The 26,008-nt window shown below is 44.7% G+C and overlaps 1 protein-coding gene across 4 annotated transcripts in view; it reads right to left on the bottom strand.

Annotated features, from left to right (window-relative positions):
• Positions 1-26,008, bottom strand: part of LOC140409254 (DDRGK domain-containing protein 1-like) — a 151,337-nt gene that overhangs the window by 58,343 nt on the left and 66,986 nt on the right. For 2 of the 4 annotated variants that reach the window (XM_072497593.1, XM_072497591.1), the window contains exon 2: positions 8,489-8,641. In XM_072497593.1, coding sequence (XP_072353694.1) covers positions 8,489-8,641 — 153 coding nt within the window. Of the gene's footprint in view, positions 1-1,309; positions 1,470-8,488; positions 8,642-26,008 lie in introns of those variants that run through there. The other 2 variants (XM_072497592.1, XM_072497594.1) reach the window with 2 other exon arrangements.

Raw genomic sequence — 26,008 nt, 5'->3', positions numbered from 1 at the left:
TTGCAGTGTTGGTGTAAGCCTACTTGTGACACTAATAAAGATTATTTAAGCCCACAATAACAGAAATTTTAAAATTACAGAAAAAATTCACAAGAGCACTAGATCTAAGGATATTTTACATATAATTACCAGACGCAACAAAACCCCAAACTCCGGGACAGTACAGAACAATCATCATTCCACATATTTACTGAGAAGACCAACAAGTATTCATGCAGTTGATTCAGATTATAATCAACGCGGTCAGCATCTCCCAATACTAACCATGACAGATGAAAAAGGAAACTACCAGGAGCTGAGGGTCTCAGGATAATCGGGACCAAGATATTGCCATGAGCACATGATCCCAAGACCAAAATGAAAAGGGGCACTGCCCACTCAAAAACTCACTCAGCCACTCAGGACAACCCAGCCAAGAAGGGACATTCAGCACGGCAGCACAAGTGGCTAGCACTGTGGCTTCAAGGGCCAGGGTGCCAGGTTCGATTCCCCGCTGGGTCACTGTCTGTGCGGAGTCTGCACGTTCTCCCCGTGTCTGCGTGGGTTTCCTCCGGGTGCTCCGGTTTCCTCCCACAGTCCAAAGACGTGCAGGTTAGGTGGATTGGCCATGCTAAATTGCCCTTAGTGTCCATAAAGGTTAGGAGGGGTTATTGGATTACGGAGATAAGGTGGAAGTGAGGTCTTAAATGAGTTGGTGCAGACTCAATGGGCCGAATGGCCTCCTTCTGCACTGTATGTTCTATGTTCAAGCATAAGGGGGCTACCGGAAACCAACAACAGTGCAAGACCTGACCCAGCTCCATATATTCTTGCACCTAGAAGTCCAGATACCAAGGATACCTACATCATGCCAAGATTCACAACACAACCAGCCTCACGTCTCTCTGATAACATCCAAGGCAGCGAACTAGCCCTGACAACACTAGAAGATTCATGTCGTCCTCAACTGAGGAGAACTCATCACCAAAGAGAAGAATCGTCAAGACACCCAAGAACTAGGTGTCTCAGGAGGCTCACGATCCTCCACCATCCCCCCACCCCGCAACATGACAAGGGAACTCTTCCCCCCCCCCCCCCCCACCCCCCACCACTACAACATGATAAGGAAACCCCCCCCCCTCTGCAACAGGCTAAGGAAACTCCCTCCCCCACAACACGATAAAGGGACCCCCCCCCCACCCTACCTTCCCCCCCCTCCCCCCCCCCGCCCCCGCCCGCCCCATCCCTGCAACATGATAAAGGGAACCGCCCCCCCCCCTCCCGCACCAAGACACAATATACCAAATCAAGACCCACCATTTTCTCTTACCTTGTTTGCTGCTGACAAAAATGGAGGAAATGGTTTTGGGTCCCTTTGGCCCTCGTACATGCTCCTCCAATGGAACCTGTTGGATGAAGGTGAAGTCTTCCGGTGTCGGAAAGTATGGAGTCTCCATCTGTCCAAAGTTCTGCATTTTTTTCCTCTAATATTTTATCAAATAAAACCCCTTCGAACTTGTAAAAAAAAAAACAATTTAATAAAATAAATGAAAAAAATAAAAATCAACTGAATAAAATAAATGAATAAAACCCCCCTGAATTTGTAATACAAAAAGCTGCGACCGTTTGAAAAAAAAAAACGGCCGCACTGCGCATACATGCCAATGATCTGGCACGCATGCCGCCTTTTTTTTACATGCTCGCTGCCATTTTGAAGGCCACTTGCAGCTGGCATTATTAACAGCCGGCTGTAGCGTGCAGATTTGAGCGACCGGGAGCGGCGCGACGGACAGCTCCGCGACCCTCCCGACACCCACCCGCGGGTCATGACCCCGAGTTTGACAATGCCTGATCTAGAAGGACAAGATAGCTTCCCAGCAGATACCTGGGAACCCCACCACCTGGAGGTTTCTCTCCAAGTCACTCACCACCCAGACTTGGAAATATATTGCCACTCCTTCACTGTCGCTGGGTCAAAATCCTGGAACTCCCTCCTTAACAGCACAGTGGGTGTGCCTACACCTCAGGGACTGCAGCAGTTCAAGGTGGCAACTTACCACCATCTTCTAACGGGTACTAAATACTGACCTAACCAGCAATACCCGCATCCCATAAATGAATTTGAAAAAACAGCATGCTACCTATCCAAGTAAGGAGAAGAAACCCCTGAAAGAGAGGAACACCAAGATTAGCCAGAGTGTCAGACACGACCAGCACCGTACGCCATCACAAAATGGATACTGGGCCAGAGCAGCATAACCTCATCAGAGGCAGAACCACTTCCTCCTCAGAGACACGAGTTCAAAAAGGAGGGCATTCAGAAAGCCACTGTGTAAGACCACTCACCCGAACTTTGAACAGAAGGAGGACTCCAAAAAAGCCAATCTACAGCATGCAGACTCTCACTCCAACACTGCTGCCCACAAACTACCACCTCCCCAGTGGAACCCAAGCTCACGGGGCGAGCAGACTAGGCGCCTCCAAAAGGGAACAATTGAGGAGAGGGAAACTCAGTCCATCAGACCCTCCACCTGACCCTGGTAAATAGTTACTCCTGTCCTCATCCACCCAATCAAGTGACCACTGCCACCACCCAAGCAGCCAAGAAAATATTGAAGACGACAAGTCAAGGATGGTCACATCCAGGTGTGTGCCATCACATATTTCCCCTACGCCAACAACTCCAGAGACACCAGCCGCAAAGAGGAATCACAAGGAACCCATTCCTCTCTTGGATACATGATCTGTCTGGACATTATTATGGATTTCCTAAACCCAAAGTAACAGAAATACAAAAGCAAACCCGACACAGATAGCTCTTAGCTCTAACTGCAGACGTTCCTTAACCATAGTGAGGACTAACACAGCCATACGACCCGCCACCACATCAACCATCCACCCACCAACCTGTCGTGGCTCTGCTCACCTTCTCTACAAATGAGGTGAGGGATATCTAAAATGCACTCCCTCTTTGTAAATGCAATGATTACAGCACATGAAAAAAATGCCAAGACTATGCACAACCCTCATGTTGAAGTACCAGCTGAGAAAGGTTTTGCCATAACCGGATAACAGGCAACCATTGCCTCCATGCTCATATATCGTACGCCCTTGTCAGGAAAAAGACAATAACATAAAATCAACAGCATAGTCAAAGGAATAAAATTCAGGATTATTGATGAACTGCAGGATAACAACATCATCCGTGGAGCTTGGGAATACCAAAGCCACGACAGGATCGACCAGCAAGACTCAGGATTCCTCCGAAGTTCCAGCGAATGATGAGTCTTCACCACGCCGTCGTCCCGACCCCCAGGCAGCAAGAAACCTAGGTCCCAGCAGAAGGCAAAGACCCGACATGTCCAGGTACCCCTCACGACGAGCATCGAGCACAGGGCAACGCAAGACCAGTGAACCAGTCCTCAAATACTGGATACAATGTGCTCCGTCAAACTTGAAACACCTAGCCTGCAAATCAAGATTACAAAACAACTCTCAAATATGGCCGGGAATTCATCCCTTGCTTCCCTCAAAAGACCAGGCACACAAACTCTTCCTGTCGGGCCCCAACTCCCCGAGTCTCCACAAGGGAGATTGTTCTATGAGGTAATCCGCTTCCACTATTCTCGCAAGGATATTTTGCAGTTCACCAAAATGAGCACCAACAACCTACACCACGGAGCCAAAATCGACCTGACACCGGTCATAATCACCCTTTTTCTGCTTATCTTCCACTACATCTCTTTCATCATCCAGGGACCTTTGGATTTGGTCGTCCTACCTTTCCCCCTCGTAGGAATACACCTCAACTAGAAGTAGTAGAGCAAGGTAGCCATTGTTCAGCTACAGTTTTGCTTGCCAACCTTCGCTTCTAATTTATCTGGGCCCAACAAATTCTTACCCTCATTGAAGTTGGCTTTCCCCCAGTATTCTCACTCTGGATTTCTCCTTGACTTTTTAGCCAACCTAAACCTTATGATATTGTGTAATGATCACTGTCATCTAAATACTCCCCTACTGAGACTTGATCCACTCGTTTTTCAATTCGCGATAGTTTCCTAGAACAGTATGTAATGGAACCTACGAGGGAACAAGCGGTCCTAGATCTGGTCCTGTGTAATGAGACAGGATTGATTCAGGATCTCATAGTTAGGGATCCTCTCGGAAGGAGCGATCACAATATGGTGGAATTGAAAATACAGATGGAGGGTGAGAAGGTAAAATCAAGCACTAGTGTTTTGTGCTTAAACAAAGGAGATTACAATGGGATGAGAGAAGAACTAGCGAAGGTAGACTGGGAGCAAAGACTTTATGGTGAAACAGTTGAGGAACAGTGGAGAACCTTCCAAGCGATTTTTCACAGTGCTCAGCAAAGGTTTATACCAACAAAAAGGAAGGACGGTAGAAAGAGGGAAAATCGACCGTCGATATCTAAGGAAATAAGGGAGAGTATCAAATTGAAGGAAAAAACATACAAAGTAGCAAAGATTAGTGGGAGACTAGAGGACTGGGAAATCTTTAGGGGGCAACAGAAAGCTACTAAAAAAGCTGTAAAGAAGAGTAAGATAGATTATGAGAGTAAACTTGCTCAGAATATAAAAACAGATAGTAAAAGTTTCTACAAACATATAAAACAAAAAAAGAGTGGTTAAGGTAAATATTGGTCCTTTAGCAGATGGGAAGGGAGATTTAATAATGGGAGATGAGGAAATGGCTGAGGAACTGAACAGGTTTTTTTGGTCGGTCTTCACAGTGGAAGACACAAATAACATGCCAGTGACTGATGGAAATGAGGCTATGACAGGTGAGGACCTTGAGAGGATTGTTATCACCAAGGAGGTAGTGATGGGCAAGCTAATGGGGCTAAAGGTAGACAAGTCTCCTGGCCCTGATGGAATGCATCCCAGAGTGCTAAAAGAGATGGCTAGGGAAATTGCAAATGCACTAGTGATAATTTACCAAAATTCACTAGACTTTGGGGTGGTCCCGGCGGATTGGAAATTAGCAAATGTAACACCACTGTTTAAAAAAGGAGGTAGGCAGAAAGCGGGTAATTATAAGCCAGTGAACTTAACTTCGGTAGTAGGGAAGATGCTGGAATCTATCATCAAGGAAGAAATAGCGAGGCATCTGGGTGGAAATTGTCCCATTGGGCAGACGCAGCATGGGTTCATAAAGGGCAGGTCGTGCCTAACTAATTTAATGGAATTTTCTGAGGACATTACCAGTGCGGTAGATAATGGGGAGCCAATGGATGTGGTATATCTGGATTTCCAGAAAGCCTTTGACAAGGTGCCACACAAAAGGTTGCTGCATAAGATAAAGATGCATGGCATTAAGGGGAAAGTAGTAGCATGGATAGACGATTGGTTAATTAATAGAAAGCAAAGAGTTGGGATTAATGGGTGTTTCTCTGGTTGGCAATCAGTAGCTAGTTGTGTCCCTCAGGGATCAGTGTTGGGCCTACAACTGTTCACAATTTACATAGATGGTTTAGAGTTGGGGACCAAGGGCAATGTGTCCAAGTTTGCAGACGACACTAAGATAAGTGGTAAAGCAAAAAGTGCAGAGGATACTGGAAGTCTGCAGAGGGATTTGGATAGGCTAAGTGAATGGGCTAGGGTCTGGCAGATGGAATACAATGTTGACAAATGTGAGGTTATCCATTTTGGTAGGAATAACAGCAAAAGGGATTATTATTTAAATGATTAAATATTAAAACATGCTGCTGTGCAGAGAGACCTAGGTGTGCTAGTGCATGAGTCGCAAAAAGTTGTTTACAGGTGCAACAGGTGATTAAGAAGGCAAATGGAATTTTGTCCTTCATTGCTAGAGGGATGGAGTTTAAGACTAGGGAGGTTATGCTGCAATTGTATAAGGTGTTAGTGAGGCCACACCTGGAGTATTGTGTTCAGTTTTGGTCTCCTTACTTGAGAAAGGACGTGCTGGCACTGGAGGGTGTGCAGAGGAGATTCACTAGGTTAATCCCAGAGCTGAAGGGGTTGGATTAGGAGGAGAGGTTGAGTAGACTGGGACTGTACTCGTTGGAATTTAGAAGGATGAGGAGGGATTTTATAGAAACATATAAGATTATGAAGGGAATAGATAGGATAGATGCGGGCAGGTTGTTTCCACTGGCGGGTGAAAGCAGAACTAGGGGGCATAGCCTCAAAATAAGGCTATTCTTCACCCAAAGGGTTGTGAATCTATGGAATTCCTTGCCCAGTGAAGCAGTAGAGGGTCCTTCATTAAATGTTTTTAAGATAAAGATAGATAGTTTTTTGAAGAATAAAGGGATTAAGGGTTATGGTGTTCGGCCCGGAAAGTGGAGCTGAGTCCACAAAAGATCAGCCATGATCTCATTGAATGGTGGAGCAGGCTCGAGGGGCCAGATGGCCTACTCCTGCTTCTAGTTCTTATGTTCTTATGTGTCCTTCTAAATGTCAAACAGAAAGCTTGTATAATTAACTCAAGCAAAGAGGCTGATAACAGAACCACTGAAGCATCCAAATTGCAGTACCAAAAAGTTGAACAAACTGACATTATGTCCTATCTTTAATAATGGTTTCATTACCCACAATACGGTATATTAAGTCCGCAGCTGTATGTATGAGAATGGGTGGGTTGTAAAATGTGGGGAACTATTGCAGTTACTGACTAAAATAAGTAAATGAAAATCCTTATACCGTATGACTAAGGGCTGGAAGCTGCCTTGCTAGTAGCACATCCAAAAATATCACACGGGCCCAAAGCTCATGCAAATTATACTTTGAATAACCAGTTTTCAGTAAACATTTTCCCAGCTAACAGCTGCCCACTGCTGTTTCCAGTTGGTGGAATAAAAAGGCAGTGAGGGAGTTGATACAGTCAATCGACATGACCTTGTTTTGCGAACACATCATCAGTTACTCAGAAGCACTGCCTATAAATATTATATTCATACAATGAAAACGCATCAGCAGAGATTCTTTACTCAGCAATTCCACATGCTCAGCCAGCCTACAGTGTCAACTATCAACAACACTAATCACCTGGAAAATGTGTGTTGAAATTGCCATTTGCTGCACAAGATACCTTGCAGATCAAGTGCTCAGAATTAATATAAGCTATTACCAAGTCAGGTGGCAATTCCATAAACTTCCTTCATTCTGTTCCAATGCTGAAACTCCTGCATTCCAACAGGACGTTTATGCTAGAAATATGCCATCAATACCTTTTTAAATAGAATTATTAGAAGTGCAGGCTTACCTTTCACAGATTAAAAGAGTTTTGACATCATATTTCTTAGGACTGAGCACATCACTGGAAGACAGACAAAATCAACTATTGCCACCATCTTACACTGACTGGACTGGCTTGTGACTTACCCCACCCTCCAGAAAACCATCTTAGTTCCTTTGATCAGTGACTGCACAATAGATCTGGACAATATCTCCATAACCCACAACTTTGCTTCTCAGTAAATCAATTGATCAATCAAAAAAAATTGCCTATTTACTCCACATCAACTATCATGTGGAGACAAATTTTCCTAATATCTGACCGTGCACAAGGTTTGCAGTATTTTAATTATTTTCAATAATTAAATGCAATTAGGGGTGGGCAATAATTGCTGGCCTAGCCAGCGATGCCCGCATCATGTGAAAGAATAATAATTGGTACAAATGTTGTTATAATTTTTTGATATCACCAGGCACATCTCTAGGTGCCCTGATGGTACCAAGGATTAACCATAAGGTACTGGACGGCAGTCATGTACAGTGCAGTCTAGGTAGAGGTGGCAAGATCCATTCCTGAAGAATTTTAGTGAATGTTTTATTTTTTGGTGCTCGCTCACAAATCAGACTCATTACCATAGTAGGATTTGAGATCATCGGATTACTCGTCCATTAGCAGAACCAGTAAGTCAGCATATTCAAACACTAACTCTCGGTTATGCAAAATGTCATATTTGCTTCACTTAATAACTACATGCGCACACTAAAGCATACAAAACAAACAATGCTTCAGGGTTCATCCCATAAGATGGCTCCCAGATAACAGCACTGCCAATCCCTTAGACATCCCAGAACTCTCAAGTTGTAAGAAAGAAATAGTGTTGCTGAAACTTCTAAACCAAATGTTTAAACCATTCTAAATTTCACACAAAAAATTAGCCTTCTCTTCCTCCTCCAAATCAAATTTTAAACTCAAATCACAAATTTCTGTGACTTGGTGCATCTGGTCATCTTTTTCTACCGTACTACTGCAGTAATCCGATGATCTCAAATCCTACTATGGTAATGAGTCTAATTTGCGAGCTAGCACCAAAAAATAAAACATTCACTAAAATGCTTCAGGAAATGGATCTTGCCACCTCTACCTAGCCTGGACCAGCAGTTTTTTAACTGATTATTTTTTATTGAAATGAAAATATGCTAGAATTTCTTGTTAGCATCTGTCAACTTGCAGAACTCAAAGCATGTTCTATTCTAAGAAAATGGGGGAAAATATAGTGCTGATAAATTACATTGGGCCTCCTGTTCAGCTTCCAGAAGTCTCCGAGCCAGAACTCTGTTTCTGAGATTGCGTCGCATCCGAGGTGCACCAACCGGCCGATCTTCATTAACAGGCCGAGGCCTTCCAGCAGCAGCCACTACATTTCGTTGTTGATTCTGATCTGCTGAGGTGCCAAAGAAATAAAAATATTTAGAATCAGTATGCATACCATTTATAATCAAATATTCTTAAATTGTACAGGCAAAACATTAAAGAGAGAGTGATGAATGATCAGACCTCAATTTTCCCAGAAATCTAAGCTCAACACAGGAGCTCATGTACAAGTTCAAACTGTTCTAGACACTTTGATTTTAGCCAAAGTAGAGTGATAGAGATGAAAAAAAGGAGACAAAAGAATGACTGTTATGCGACACCACAGGGACCACTGATACCAGCATGTCTGGATTAGACTGAATGGTGCAAAATTGATGGTAGATTTTTCTAGACAGATAATCCAAAAGCAAAATACTGCAATTCTGATGAAAGGTCACAGGCCTGAAATGTTAATTCTGTTCCTCTTGCCACATATGTGACTAGACCTGTTGAGTATTACCAGCATTTTCTGTTTTATTTCAGATAATTGTACATTGCGTTAATCAGAACACATTTTAACATTTGTTTCTAAGTGACGAGTTTCAATTGTTCTCAAATCTGAACATTTCTCAATAGTTCAGAAATACAATCACTCAGATTACACATTGATTCATGAGGGCTTGCCAGATGTGAAAAAAAATTGCAATTTATATCTTCAGCAGGAAAGCATTCAACTACTATTCTCTAGGGAAACTGGTTAAAAACTGTTGTACGAGAAGAAAATGACATCAAAAGATATAAAGGGCGAAGCATCGAGAGAGAACTTATTTTGTCTCAGTGCAGACTAATACAACGATGAAGACTGACTGCAAAGGCACCTGAAGCACGGCCTTTTGCCCTTCGTCGACTGACAAAATGATAATCAACAATGAAAATCCAAAATAAAATCTGGTGGCCTGTGAAACTAGAAGTCTAACCAGATCCACTTATTTCCAATCCAACAGGTTAATGATATTCATCAATTCTCATCTCTAGTGGTCCAGTGTCATATTATCAATGTTCTCTATTCTTTTACTTTACTAACTTCCTGTAAATGTTCCAGTTGAACTCATTTCTAAAAAATTGTCTGAAAATACTTCAGTAAAAGTTGCATTCAGCAAGTTGAGCAGACAGGTCTCAATTTTCTTTGTTATGGGGTTTTTGTAAACATTAATAATAATAATAATAATAATAATAAATCTTTATTACCACAAGTAGGTTTATATTAACACTGCAATGAAGTTACTGTGAAAAACCCCTCGTCGCCACATTCCGGCACCTGTTCGGGTACACAGAGGGGGAATTCGGAATGTCCAATTCTCCTAACAGCACGTCTTTCGGGACTTGTGGGAGAAAACCAGAGCGCCCGGAGGAAACCTACACAGACACGGGGAGAACGTGCAGACTCCGCAGAGACAGTGACCCAAGCCGGGAATCGAACCTGGGACCCTGAAGCTGTGAAGCAACAGTGCTAGCCACTGTGCTACCGTGCCGCCCATTAGCTTTTAGAGTCAGAGAACTACACTGTGGTTCCTAAGCCCCAGGTCTTCCTTAAAACCCAACTCTTTGACCATGTTTTGGTGCCCCAACTCTTTGACCAAGTTTTGGTACCCACCCCCCACCGCTTCTTTGGCTCGGAGTCCATTTTTTAAAAAACTGATTACATCTGTGAAGTGTCTTGCACCACCTTTCTACATATTTGCACATTGTTGTTACAAAACATATATTGACTCAAAGCATTGGTGTGTGTATGTAAAATGAAAATAACATGTAAAGTACAACTGAATTGATACAACTACAAAACATTTTTGATAATAATGCTAGAAATTAGTGTATGTTTCCACTGGATAAAATGAAAATATATAGCTAACTGAGTACTGACAGTAAGAAGTCTTACAACACCAGGTTAAAGTCCAACAGGTTTGTTTCAAACACTAGCTTTTGGAGCACTGCTCCTTCCTCAGGTGAATGAAGAGGTGGGTTCCAGAAACATAGATTATAGACAAAGTCAAAGATGCAATACGATACTTTGAATGAGTCTTTGCAGGTAATTAAGTCTTTACAGATCCAGAGAGAGGGATAATCACAGGTTAAAGAGGTGTGAAGTGTCTCAAGCCAAGACAGTTGGTGTTGTAAGACTTCTTACTGTGCTCACCCCAGTCCAATGCCGGCATCTCCACATCATGAGTATTAACAGACAGCAAAGGAACTGAGTAAGTCTAAAAGATTCCGAATATTTACATGGTGCAAGCTACATAGCACCTTCTACTCAGCAAATTCTGAGACCGCTACTCAACAGAGCTGAACATTAAAAAAATACATTTACATTACAGTGTCTGTCAGACAGTAGACATTTTACTACAGTAGTACTGTTATATTTAGTTGCAATAGTATTCAGCCTCACACCTAGCTAAGGTAGAAAAGTGGAATTACATGGTTTTGAAAATTGTCTGTACACAGTAGAAATTATAGAATTTTGTAGTCATTGAGCCCATCATATCTGTGCTGGTTCTCTCTGAAAGTGTTATCCACATAATCCCCCTCCCTGTCCTTTCCCTATACCTTTTAAAGAACTGCAAATATTTATTCACATTCCTTTTAATACCTCACTGTGAATTCTACTAGATTTAGATTTATTGTCACGTGGTGCAATGAAAAGTATATCCTGCGTACAGACCAGGCAATCGTTCCATACATGAAAAAAAACATAGGACATACGATAAATACACAATGTAAATACATAAACACAGACATCAGGTGAAGCATATGGAGTTTAGAGAAGGTGCGTGGAGAGATCAGTTCAGTCATAAGAGGGTCATTCAGAAATCTGGTAACAGTGGGGAAGAAGCTATTTTGAATCTATTGGTGCATGTTCTCAGACTTTTGTATCTCCTGCCTGATGAAGGGGTTGGAAAAAAGAATAACCTGGGTGGGAGGGGTCTTTGATTATGCTGTCCGCTCCCAAGGCAGTGGGAGGTGTAGACAGAGTCAACGGATGGGAGGCGGGTTCATGTGATGGACTGGGCTGTGTTCATGACTCTCTTGAGTTTCTTACAGTCTTGGGCCGAGCAGTTGCCATACCCAAGTTGTGATACAGCCAGAAAGGATGTTTTCTATGATGCATCTGTAAAAATTGGTAAGAGTCAATGTGGAGATGCCGAATTTTTCTTAGTTTCCTGAGGAAGTACAAGCGCAATTGTGCTTTCTTGGTTGTAGCATCGACGTGGGTGGACCACTTTGACCGATAATAGAACAGTCCATATCCAAACACAGGGGGTGGGATTCTGTGATCCTGAGGCTAAGTGTTGATGCCGTCGGAAACGCCGTCGCGTTTCTCGACGGTGTCAACACAGCCTCAGGATCAGCCATTCTGGCCCCTACAGGGGGCCAGCACGGCACTGGGGCAGTTCACACCGCTCCAGCTGCTGATCCCGGCATCAACTGGGCGCCACGGGATCCGCACATGCGCAGTGGCACCGGCGCCAACGCGCGCATGCGCAGTGGCTTCCTTCAACGCGCCGGCCCCGACGCAACATGGCGCAGGGCTACAGGGGCCGGCGCGGAGGGAAGGAGGCCCCCAGCCAGAGGCTGGCCCACCGATTGGTGCGACCCAATCGTGGGCCAGGCCACATCGGAGACCCACCCCCCCCACAGGCCGCTTCCCAACCCTTCCACACCGAGTTCCCGCCAGTTGAGAGCAGGTGTGGACGGCGCCGGCGGGACTCGGCTTTTTTTACGATGGCCACTTGGCCCATCCCGAGAATCGCGTGCCGGAGAATCGTATGCCGGCGTGGCACGATTCGCGCTGGTCGCTGGGATTCTCCTGCTCATTTCCGGGTTGAGAGAATCCTGCCCAGGGCTCCTAATCTACCCCATCATTTCTTAGATGATTGCATGTTTATATCCTTGAGTTATTGACTAACTGACCGACGGAAATTATTTTTGCCCAATGTAGTTTAACAAGACTGTCTTCTTGCTCTTCCTTGTTCAACTAAAACGTGCACCATTTTTACTACCGCCACCACATAATGAAGCCCTGGCATCTTCTCTTTTGCAATCTATGGTCTTTCCTAAAGTAATGCACTAAAAATGCACATAACATTCTGCCTGTGAATGGTTGGAACGTGACTTCTGCGCTCTTTCACAATGATAAGGATGCATTTTACAAAGATAAATTGAGAATGTAGGGTAGTTCCCTCACAGACCTCAACAGCAATACAAAGGCATCTCAAAATGGAGCAAGTCGAACATGACACTCTCTTATAGCCCATTACAGAGCAGCATTGTGGACGCCAGAGGAGAAATATATTACTCCTTTTTCCATATTGGAAGCCTTGACTGATGTCATAGTCCTAGAGTCATAGTCATAGAGGTCTACAGCACAGAAAAGGCCCTTCAGCTCGTCGAGTCTGCGCCGGTCAAAAATAACCACCTAACTATTCTAATTCCATTTTCCAGCACTTGGCCCACAGCCTTGTGTGCCTTGGCATTGTAAGTGTGCATCTAAGTGCACATCTGAATTCTTGTCTCTGCCTCCACCACCCTTTCAGGCAGAGCGTTCCAAATTCCCACCACCCTCTCCTCGAAACCTCCTGCCCCATACTTTAAATCCATGCCACCTGGGCATTGATCCCTCCAGCAAGGGGAAAAGTATATTACTGTCTACTCTACCTATGCCCCTCATAATTTTCTACATCTCAGTCATGTCCCCCCCCAGTCTCCTCTGCTCCAAGGAAAACAACCCAGTGTATCCAATCTCTCTTCATAGCTGAAACTCTCCAGCCCAAGCAACATCCTAGCAAATCTCCTCTGCGCCCCTAAAGTGCTATCACATCGCACCTATAGCATAACCTCCCTGCTCTTAAACTTATGCCTCGGCTAATAAAGGCAAATATACCAAATGCCTGCCTTCTTAACGACTGTGTCAACCTGCTCTGCTACCTTAGGGGGCCAGTGTACATGCACACCAAGGTCAATCTGATCCTCGGTGCTTCCCAGGGTCCTGTCGTTTATCATGTATTCCCTTGCCTTGCTTGTCCTGCCCAAGTGCATCACCTCACACCTATCTAGATTGAATTCTAATTGCCACTGATCAGCCCATCTGACCAGCCCGTCTATATCCTCCTGTAATCAAAGGTGGCCCGCCTCACTATTTCTCACCCACCAATTTTCGTAAAATCTTACTGATCAGCCTGCCAACATTCATGTCTAAATCATTTAGATAAACCAGAAACAGCAAGGGACCCAACACTGATCCCGGTGGGGTTCCACTGGACACAGGCTTCCAGTCAGAAAAACACCCCTCGACCATCACTCTTTGCTTCCTGGCACTCAGCCAATTCTAGATACAATTTGCCAAATTTCCTTGGATCCCATGGGCTCTTAGCTTCGCTATCAGTCTCACATGTGGAACCTTATCAAAAGCCTTGTTGAAGCCCAAGTAAATGACATTGAATGCATATCCCTCATCTACACACCTGGTCACCTCTTCAAAAAATTCAATCAAGCTGGTCAGACATGACCTCGCCTAGGAAAGCACGGTGGTGCAGTGGCTTAGCCCTGCTGCCTCATGGCGCCGAGGTCCCAGGTTCGAACCCGGCTCTGGGTCAATGTGGAGTTTGCACATTCTCCCCGTGTTTCGCCCCCACAACCCAAAGATGTGCAGGGTAGGTGGATTGGCCATGCCAAATTGCCCCTTAATTGGAAAAAATGAATTGGGTACTCTAAATTTATTTTTAAAAAGACATGACCTCCCCTGAACAAAACCATGGACTGTTCTCGATTAATCCCTGCCTCTCCAAATGCAGATAAGTTCTGTCGCTCAGAATTGCTTCCAATAGATTCCTCACCATTGATGTGTCCTTCTTGTGAAACTATTAAATGATGGGTGAAGGTTTGTGCTCTAGTTTCATATCATAGTGGATTACCTTTTTTTGGTATTTTCTGAAAATCAATTTCCGCAAACTACTTTTAAATGTAAAGGAAAAGCTAGATTTGAAATCCTTGTGCTGCTGCTGCTATCTGCTAAATTGTGTTGCAACCATAAACTGGGAAGCAGGCACTCAAGTGATAATGCCAAGTATGTCACTAAACAGAACTTGCCATATTCGAATAATTTGAAAATAATCTTCTGTGATGTCTTTATGGTCAAGGCTGTCGTCAGATTTGCCAGGATGCTAGTCTTTTTAATTTTTAATATTGACAAAACCGATGGCTTAAAAAAATTTACTGTAGAATTTTTAAATTGTTGACAATTTATTTAACGTTTGAAATACTCAGCAGATCAGGCAGTACTGAGGGAGAGGAAACAGTTAACATTTCAGGTCATGACCTTTCATCAGAACAAGCCTCCATATAAAAATATTTTTACGTTGCCATTTGACCTAGTTTTAAATTTCGTGTTGTGTATATAAAAAATGTTATACAGAATTAAAGGACATGATTTGGAATCATTTTGCAAAGTATTTACGAACCAGAAATAGGCCATGCCATGTTTGTGCTCTACACCAGCCTCACCCAACCCTTTTCAGCTAACCCCATCAGTTTCTCTCTCTATTCTGTTCTCCTTCACGCATTTCTAACTGCACCTTGAAAGCCTCTATTCTACTCACTTCAACTACTTCTTGTGGTTGGGAATCCCACATTCTAACCACTGTTGGGTAAAGAAATTTCTTCTGAAATCCTTATTGAATGTATTAGTCACTATCTTATATTTAGGGGCCTTGTGTCACAGTGGGTAGCTACCTCTCTCTGAACCAAAAGCTCCAGATTGGAGTCCCACCCCAGGACTCGATGGCCTAGAAATGTGTGTTTATAACGCAGCCAAACAGGTTGTGCATCAACTTGCAAATCCTTTCAACACATACCAATGGCAGACAGTAAGAATGGGATAGGTTGCTGGTCAGCCAAATGATGTCAAAAACATTGGAGCCTCTACCAACACTACACATAGCTCGAGGCTACTACATGCATGAAAAAATTGCATATTGCCACAGCAACTCCAATTTACAAGCAAACAGTAATACTACCACCATGTATTTACTGCTCCCAATTCTGAGCGCATCTGCCAGTAGAAGCATCTTTTTAATGTCTATCCAATCAAACTATTGCATAATCTCCATCAGGTCACTAGAAAAGTGCCCAAGCCTATTCAATCTTTCCTGATAGGTATAATTCCTCTCAGTTCTGGCATCATTCCAGGAAATCTATTTTTCCCGACAGTGTCTATATTTCACAGAACTATTTTATTACGGAACTGTTCACAATGTGTGGTCTAACCAAGGCTCGAAAGCGGTTTAATATAATCCCTCTGCTTTTCAATTCAATTCCTCTCGAAACGAACCCTAGTACTTGGTTTAAGTATTGCCAGCTTTTACTTTATCCAAATTGCAGTTTCCTATGGAGACTGTTGGGCAATTACATTTCGTTTTCATTTCAATTCCCTCCCACACAAAAGTAGTCAGAGAAAGCCTAGGACAACTCATCACTCTTTATTGGTGGCTTTAAAAAATATACATAAATAATAAATCACATAAAAATAAGAGACATGCTACAGAAGCTTTTCATCTTGCACTCATCTGGAGAAACTTAAGAATGAGAAATATCAAACAATCGTAACAGAGAAACATTTGGCAAGTTGACTCTGATTGATTGAAGCATTGTCATGGATCAAGAAACTGGGAACTAAAGGCTGGCCAAGCCCCTATGTAAATCAAACACACAAGGTTTGAATATATTTACTTTATTTGCAGAAAACTGAAGCAACATGCATTCTTTACATGCACATTGTAGTTTGGAGCTATAGGTTGTGATGGCAGAGGCTCCAATGTTCTCAGTTCAATATATGTATGTATGTCATTCTAGCAAGCACAAATGAGCCACGTTAAGAGCTCCACTGATTATCTTAAATTTGTTAGCGTAACTATTAGCGCATTCAAGATTATTCAGCAAGTGCTGCCCAATAACTGAATCTAACAGTAGACATGTGGTCAAACAGCACATTTTTGGTTGCTCAGAATAGGCTCAATCCAGATCACATTCCATAGAACCATGCAAACGTTATGGTTCAGAAAGAAGCCATTCAGCCCATTGTACCTGTGCCAGCCAAAAAAAAGAAAAAAAGTCAGCCGCTCATTTTAGTCGCACTATCCAGCACCTGATCTGTAGCCTTGCAGATTACAATTCTTCAGATGCAGATCCAGGTACCTTTTAAATGGAGTTGAATGTTTCAGCCTCAACCACCAATTTAGGCAATGAATCCCAAATGCCCACCACCCTCTGGGTGAAAATGGTGTTGCTCATGTTCCCTCAAGCTGCATTTGCTCAGCAGGAGGCAGTGATGTGTTGGTATTGTCACTAGACCTGTTATCCAGATAGCCAGGGTAATGATCTTGGGACCCAGGTTCAAATCCCACCTCTAACCCTTCTACCAATCACCTTAAATCTATGCCCCCTAGTAATTGAGCCCTTAGCCAGAGGAAACAAGGCTCTCCTGTCTACTCTATCTCGACCCCTCATAATTTTGTCCATCTCAATTAGGTCACCCTGAGCCTCCTCTGTTCTAAGGAAAACAACTCTGGCCCATCCAATCTCCCCTAAACACTGTAATTTTCAAGGCCTGGCAAAATGAGCCTAATGAGCATTTTATACAGTTTTGTCATTATATCTTTTGTATTCAATGTCTTATCCAATAAAGGAAAGTGTTCTATATGCTTTCTTGACCACTTTATCCACCTGTCTTGCCACCTTCAAGAGTTCGTGAACATGTGCACCAAGGTCTCACTTCTTCAACCTCTCTCAATATCTTCCCGTTTATTGAGTAATTCCCTTGCTGTGTTCGCCCTCCCCAAAACACATTAATTCAGTACAGAAAAGTGTGAGGTAATCAACCCACACTTCCAAAATAAAGGGGACGATTCTCCAAAATGGAGACTAAGTGTTCGCGCCATCGTGAACACCGTCGCATTTCACGACAGCGCAAAACGAACGCAGGGAGAACGGATTCTGTCCCCCACAGGGGGTCAGCACAGCGCTGGAGCGGTTCACGCCGCTCCAGCCTCCCTTCCCGGCACCAAATAGGTGCTGCGCCAACCCGCGCATGTGCAGTTGGGCCGCGCCAACCTGCGCATGCGCGGGGGACTTCTTCAGCGCGCCGGCCCCTACGCATCGTGGCGTGGGGGGTTCAGGGGGCGGCCGCGCAACAAAGTAGGCCCGGGGGAGGGGGGGGGGGGGGAGGAATAGGCCGGCCCACCAATCGGTGGGCCCCGATTGCGGGCCAGGCCTCATCAGAGCCCCCCCCCCCCCCCCCCCCCCAGTGAAGGAGTGTTTTTCCCCGCCCCACAGGCCGTCCCCCGACCCTTTGCGCAGAGTTCCCGCCGGCAGCGACCAGGGGTGGGACGCTGCCTTTTCCGCGCGGCCACTCGGCCCATCCGGGCCGGAGAATCGGCAAGGCCTGCGGCTGGCAAACACGCCGGCACAAATGGCGCCGATTCTCCGCACCTTGGAGAATCGCGCACCGGTGTCGGGGCGCCGTGGCACGGTTGCGGCGATTCTCCAGCCCGGCGCGGGGCTCGGAGAATCGCGCCCAAACTGTCTTCTATTAGATGTGATTTCAGGATTTGACTGCACTTGCTGCTAATAGCTATACTGGAGAACCAATCGAAGATAACCAAGTGAATTCTTAGCATGGATCATTCATGCTTACTGGAAACAAAATCCATTTATATCAAGGCCATCATATCTCTACAAACAAAAGGAATATGTTCAACCCTGGCCACTCTTTTGAATCACTTTTCTTCTGTATTATAAATTGTTGCAATCATTTGAAATTTAGCATTCTTGCATTTGGCCTGAATGCAAGACCAAAACCTTTGTTAACATGTCTCTCTTTTCAGGAATATCCGAAGTTCTGTACCTACCAAAAATAAAATATCCATGGAGAATCAAATAGTGCATTTTAAGCGAAGTGTCCTCAAAGTTAAATATTTGTCTTTTGTTTTGCACTTCTGTCTTGATTGGGATTATTCCCTAGCACAAAATCAGACTTTAAAGAAGTCTGAGAAAGGTTTGAGGTTTAATTCTTCATCAAAACATTTCAGATTTGACCCTTGATGAGAATGAAAACAAGTCTCACAGAAAATAGAAATCCTCGTTTTTTCTTCCAGTGAATGGTGTTTGGAATTTTGATAGTTAGAATTTCACGTTTTAAAACTATTCATAAAATCAGCAGACAATAATATTTCCAGCATAGCACCTGGATTAAATGTTCAGTTAATTGATCAGAGGCAGGGTAGCAGGAATGGTGCTACCATTATACATAGAACATACAGTGCAGAAGGCGGCCATTCGGCCCATCGAATCTGCACCAACCCACTTAAGCCCTCACTTCCACCCTATCCCCATAACCCAATAACCCCTCCTAACCTTTTTGGTCACGAAGGGCAATTTATCATGGACAATCCACCTAACCTGCATGTCTTTGGGAGGAAACCGGAGCACCCGGAGGAAACCCACATGGACACGGGGAGAACGTGCAGACTCCGCCCAGACAGTGACCCAGCGGGGAATCGAACCTGGGACCCTGGCGCTGTGAAGCCACAGTGCTATCCACTTGTGCTACCGTGCTGCCCCATGATCTAAGATGGGGCACTCCAAGAGAATGCTGGAAAACTGTAAATGCTGGGAATCATAGAATTTACAGTGCTGAAGGCGGCTATTCAGCCCATCGAGTCTGCCCCAGCCCTTGGAAAGAGCACCCTACTTAAGCCCACCCCTCCATCCTATCCCCATAACTCAGTAACCCCACCAAACCTTTTGGATACTAACCCCACCTCATCTTTTGGACACTAAGGGGCAATTTAGCATGGCCAATCCACCTAACCTCCACATCTTTGGACTGTGGGAGGAAACCGGAGCACCCGGAAGAAACCCACGCAGACACGGGGAGGAAGTGCTGCCCATACTCTGCAGATTAGTCAGGTTAGTCAGAAGCTATGAAGAGAACAGAAATGGAGATGGAGCTGGAGGGTCTGAAACAGAAAAGTAAACTTGTCCTTCTCTCCACAGATTCCCACTCATGTTCACCTCGCGTTATCCCTCATGAAAGTTAAGTGCATATTGATGGAATCAAATATGGTAAAGATGTCTGGTGACACTTAATTGTCAAGTTCATTGGGGCATCCTGTAGCCATTTATTGAGATAGAGTCTAATGAATTCAAGTGTACGCAAATGAGTCAAAAGGATTCATGGGGTGGCACGGTAGCACAATGGTTAGCACTGTTGCCTCACAATGACAAGGATCTGGGTTCAAATCCTGCCTGTGTGGAGTTTGCACTTTCTCCCTGTGTCTGTGTGGGTTTCCTCCAGGTGCTCGGGTTTCTTCCCATAGTCCAAAGATGCACAGATTAGATGGGGAGGGTTAGGGTGGGGGTGTGGGCCGAGGTGGTGTGTTCTTTTGGAGGATCGGTGCAGACCCGATGGGCCAAATGGCCTCCTTCTGAACTGTAGGAATTCTATCTTTTTGCAGGAATAAGAGGTAATGTAAAAGTGTCAGTGTTATCATGTCAAAAGTTAGAGTTTCAGATTTTATCGTCAAGGTGATGATCCTGGTGAACTTCAGGGGGTGTGAGGGGAAAGAGAATTATTTGGAAATCCTGAAACCACAAAATGGAAATAATGAGCTGTTTTTTCACATGGGTTTCCTGATTTTGCTCATTATACTGACATTGTACACCGTTTCCTTCAGACAGAAGGATCTGTTCTTTTACAGATTACGCTACCAGATTTACTATACAATGCATCTTCTGGGAACACTCACATTAGTGTAAAGGATGCCTTCTATCACAGCTCTTGCTCAGTAATTTTAAAACAAGTTTATATTCTTCACACCCACACAAAGGAGAGTTATACTTTATGAAAGCTGTATTTCTGATCATCTGGAGACACAAGAAGCTTCTTTAGAAAACAATGCATCTCGTGTTAAAAGTTGACTCAAATGCCCTCTGAAATGGAGAGCAGTTAGGGATGAGTAATAAGTGCTGGCCCAGCCAGCGATGGTCACGTCCTATAAAATTAAATATCCACACTACTTCACCGGACAAAGTGATAAAATGATGCGCTGTGCCAGAGAACATTACAGATATGGAATTGTGGGGGGGGTCAAGTGAGCGAGGGAGTGGCTGCATTTCCGTGAGCTCCAGCTCTGCTCATATCGGGGTTGGTTTAGCACAGTGGGCTAAACAGTTGGCTTGTAATGCAGAACAAGGCAGCAGCGTGAGTTCAATTCCCATACCGGCCTCCCTAAACAGGCGTCGGAATGTGGCGACCAGGTGCTTTTCACAGTAACTTCATTGAAGCATACTTGTGACACGAAGTGATTCTTCTTATTATTATTTCAATCTTTATTTTTATCCTCGTGTCTTGTTTCAGTTCACATAGCTTTTGTACCAAGGTTTATTGATCAATGTTTCAGCACTTTCGAATGGAGATAATTTGCGTTAATACTCGTTGATTTGTGGCAACTGGAGGGAGTTGGGATGGGGCCGTGTCTTTGGTGGCCCTGCTGTCTTTGAGAGGTTTCCTGTCCTGGCAATATAGTGCACACCGATGGATGATAGTTGCTAGCGATGAAGGTGATCCGGCTGATAGCTTTGGCTCTGCGGTGCAGGACGTTAAAGCCCAGTTTCAAGAATTGCGAGGCATATTTATGGAGGCGGTGGCAATGCACCAGGAGGTTCTTGTTTAGGGAGAGCACTGTCTCTGTTGGACCCACCTCCACACAGTGGAGTTCCTGTTGCATGGCCTGTCGTCCATCCTGAGGAGTTTGGGTGATGAGGGGAACTGATGAGGACCCTGATCATGCCTGATGTCTCCGGTGAAGTGGTGGTGAATTTCCCAGCCGAGTTCGAGAATGCTGCCATGTTTTGGGGATCTTGATCTGGAGGATGGGCAGCTTGGATTCAATGACGCATATTTAATACAGACTCCAAGGCCTGGGATTGGGTTGGCCTTCTAACCTCTGGTTCTGTGTGGTCTTGTTCCTAATGTCGGTCGAGAGGGGTTGGGTCGCCTGAGCCGGCCGGCCATTCCCCACCTTTTGGAGCCTCAGTAGTTGACCGCCTGGGCTCGGCTGAGTTGGCATGTTGGAAGTAACGAGGTTCGTGTTCGGATCGTTGGAATACTTGGAAGATCCTGAAGAATGCTCTCCGTTCCAGATCCTGCTTTATCCTGGATGTCTACTTTCTTCATGCACCAGAGGATTGGTCTTTATCCCGATGACTGCCTCGTCCCCCAGTTGTTATCCTGGACTCTACTCCCTTATAATCATGTTGTTGTCTGTTAAAAGTTGTCAATTTATCTATTTGCAGGGAAGTAAATATTTTGGGTGTGATGACCTGCATCGTAGGTTATCCTGATTTAATAAGGTTTTATCACGTGAGACTGAATATTGATTCCAGGATTTGTGCACATTTTCTTTATCCTAATATCCTTGGCCTCGGAAGGGAGGGGGGGCACGGGGAGAAGAGAGAGAATTAGCAGAGCTGGAGCAGGGGGAGGGATGGAGGGTGTGGGTGGTAAGGTTAATTCTATCCTCGCTACATTCGAGGAAGGTCTTCCGTTGTCTGAGTTCTTTTTTGGCTGCGTCTTTTTCTTCTTCAGGCCCAGGTGGACAGTGTATTACCCTGCTGAGGACTGGGGTTTGTTGGACTCCATGTAGGGGAAGGGAATCAGTTGTTCTCCTGATGTGGGTCTCCCTTTTTGACTGTTCTAACAGCTGCCAAATACCTTGTGAGTGAGGCCGGTCTGAATATTCTTTATTTGGTGGTAAGTGGTGTGTCGAGTGGGAGGGTCACGTTTTTTTGTCTTCTCCTGTCCTGTTGTGGTGTGGGGTATTGGTCCTGTTGTTGGTTTGTGTATTGGACAGTTTGTTGGTGGGCAGGGGAGAAGGGGTGTGTCCTTTATGGGAACAAACTGGCTAAGCTTTGGAGGGGTGCAAGGACAGGAGTATCACGGGCATCCTTGGAGCCAAGTCTCCAATCATTCTTTTTTCTTTATGGTGGTGCTGGGCGAGGCCAGGCTCGGGATGGCAATCAGTATCTGGTTGCTCCTTGGACAGGGGCTATCTCCTTTTGGGGGAATCGTGGGGGAGTTTGATGTGGGCATGCTCACATTCGGAGCGGTGAAAATTGGGGAAGGGTCAGAAGGTTGTGTCCAGTAATTATCCTTATTCTTGGGGGTTGGATGGGGGCCACTTGGTGGTTAATTGGCCGGTTCTCATCTAGTAGTTTCTTGGGAGGTGATTTGCGGATGACAGTTCTTGTTCTTTTTCTTCACCCTCCTTCTGACTTTGGAGAGATTTTGGGGCGCTGTTTCTACTTGTCTCTTAGTACTGGTGCCTGTGAGGGCTGGCTCTGGGGATGTTGAATGGTGAACCTTGGTGCCATGGACACTCGTATGGATCCATATAGGATTTGGTTCACCTAAAGCCATTTTTCTTTTGAGTGGTCCTGGTTGTTTGGGGGGCTGGGGGGGGAGAGAGAAGCGGGTCGGCCCTCAGTTTGGGGGTCGCTCTGACGGCCCTCCGTCAGATTGGCACCAGTTTATATTCGTTTTGGTTCTTTGCCCTACAATAATCTCTTGTCCTATTGAAGACGGTACTGATGCTGGTCGTCCGGTGATCTCTTTTGCCCTTTGATGTTGGGCTGGGAGATAGGATTATGGAAGTTTGGATTCTTGTTCTTGGCCCTTGTTCTCGCTTTCTTTTTACTTCTTCTATGGGAGACCCTGGGTTGAGTTTTAAGGTTTGGTTCTGCCTGGTCCTTTCTTTGTCTCTCTTTTTGTCATTTCTCCATCTCAAAGGTGTAGGATGACTGCCTGTTCCAGTCTGGATCTGGAGAAGAGTTTAAATTGTGCTGTAAGAGTTAGTCAATGCTCCCTTAGCACTGGGGTTCTCAGGTATAGTTTTCTTCTTTTGTCATTTTGTTTTGTAGCTATGGGTGAGATGTATGTCCATAATGTTGCCGGTATCCTGTTTGGGTGCAGACAGGGCATTTATCCGTGGAAGAAACATGTTGGGGATTTTGTCCCTGATTCATCCGGTCTTATTTGTTCCCAATTATGTAATGACTGTTGTTTTTGCTGTACCTGCTGGTCATTGATACCTGTAGCTATCTTTTGGCTTTTTGTTTGATGTGAATGTTAGTATAAAGAATGGAAAATCTCAGTCAATAAACATTTTCTGAAACTTGAATTGTAGGAGAGGTGAAAGAGAGAATGGGCTTCAAAACAGGGTACCTGCTCCCTCAGGTGGCACAATTGCCAATCTCAACAAAGAGAGGGTGGCGTGTTCTCAATTATGGTCACCTCACCCTCTTGTTTTTCCAAGTTAAACCAGGTTACATATTGCCTCATTTAACATACCATTAAAGACGACAGACATTTTGCAAGAATAACTAAAGTGAGTGTCTTCCTCAGTGTTGTATATCAAGTAATATCTTCTATTTTCTCCTCTCACCTAATTTCATCAGTAGTTCAGTATTTCTCCCAAGTAGCCCTCCTTGTTTCGAATGAGTATCTAGACAATGTGTGCCAAAAGTTATTCAACCATCACTGGCACTAAAGCTCACCCCGATCCAGCATTCACATGACATCCCCACCCACGCATGGAGTTCCCCAACTCCTTTCAAAGAGTTATTAATAGCAATTGAGGACAGGAACCTTAAACTTTTCTCTTCTCAACCTCTTACTGGAGATCAAGTCTGGGGCCTTGTTGATCTGTCCAGCTCACTATCAGATTGCATCTAGTCAATGAGCCTTGAATCACCAAGACACATGGTTGGTGTACACCTTGTGTTTATTTTATTGTTCGCTGGATTTATGATAGTTAGAAATAAAAGGTGGAGATCAAAAATCAACCACATGGGGAACAATTCAATCTGCAGAAAATTAAAATTGGCAACTGTAGCCAGTTAAAATGGCTAACTCCCGATTTAGAATGGCTAAATCCTGATTTAAAATGGCGCACGGCAAAGGCTGATGGGAAAGTCAGCCAACAGGACACAAACGAGCAGCTGCAGGTTGAGTGTGTCTTTACCTCTGGAAAGACCAGACAGGATCGATACCAGCAACCATCAGCATAACAAAACACCAGCCATCTGCATATTAATGAGCAATCCCCAGGAACAATGAGCAACATTTAGACACATAAAGCCAAACCAGACTCTTTGGCGCCAGCAGAAGCCTACACAATGGGAGGTGAACGACCACCTCAGGACCGCCCATCGATCAGGGAACCGCTCCAGCATTGGAGATAATTGAACCAAGTGATTGGGACAAAGTCCAATCACTTGGAACCAGGTACAGGGTCCGCCCCGAAAGGCGGGAAGCCCCTGGGGACTATAAGAATTGAGCCCCAAGTTCAAATCGTCCTCCTTCTCTTTTTGACCGGGTCACTCAGCAACGCAAACCAACCCTTGACGGTGACCGGTCTAGCCATCGCTGAAATCCAGTAAGTCTTACTTCAACGCTCGCTACGAGATAGGCGCTCCTAGCTACCAATCTGTACCAACTTCGAATCCCGCAGGCTCAGAACCCGAACGAAAGGCCATTCGTTTCCCTGACCTGGTGGGCCAGTTCCGAGTTAAGTATTGGCCTGTTAGTCGTAGAAGTAGCTTAGACGTAGAATTTATGCATGAGTAGTGATTACTGTGTATAATAAATGTTCTTTGATTTAAATCTTACTAAGCGGTGTATTGGATTATTGACCATTACTCGGACTTGAACCACGTGGTGGTATCAGAAAGATACCTGGCGACTCAAGAGCAAAGGTGATAAAACAGAGCAATTAAACTAAGGCAAAAGTTAGCAACACAACTCATTCATAAAGGCACTTACTCGTGTTCTTTTTTAAAATTTGCTCATGGAATGTGGGCAAAGCTGGTTAAGCCAAGATTTATTGCCCATTCCTAAATGCTCCGGTGATGGTGGTGGTGTGCTGCCTTCTTGAACTGCTGCAGTCCATGTTGTGTAGGTATACCCACAATGCTGTTAGGAGTTTCAGCGACAGTAAACGAACGGCGATATAGTTCCATGTCAGGATGGTGTAGGACTTGGAAGGGAACGTGCAGGTGGTGGTGCACCATGCATCCGTTACCCATACCCTTCTTCATCTTAGAGGTTGCATGTTTAGCAGGTGCTGTTAAAGAAACCATGATGAGTCGCTGCACTGCATTTTGTAAATGGTACACACTGCTGCCGCTGTATGTCGGTGGTGGATTGGGTGCCAATCAAGAGGGCTACTTTGCCTTGGAAGCTGTCGAGCTTAGAGTGCTGTTGAAGCTGCACTTACCCAGGCAAGTGGAAAGCATTCTATCACACTCCTGACTTGGACCTTGTAGATGGTGGATAGGCATGGGGAGTAAA

Source organism: Scyliorhinus torazame, chromosome 3 (assembly GCF_047496885.1).
Source record: "Scyliorhinus torazame isolate Kashiwa2021f chromosome 3, sScyTor2.1, whole genome shotgun sequence".
Taxonomy (NCBI): Eukaryota; Metazoa; Chordata; class Chondrichthyes; order Carcharhiniformes; family Scyliorhinidae; genus Scyliorhinus; species Scyliorhinus torazame.
This window is presented reverse-complemented; position numbering and strand designations above follow the sequence as displayed.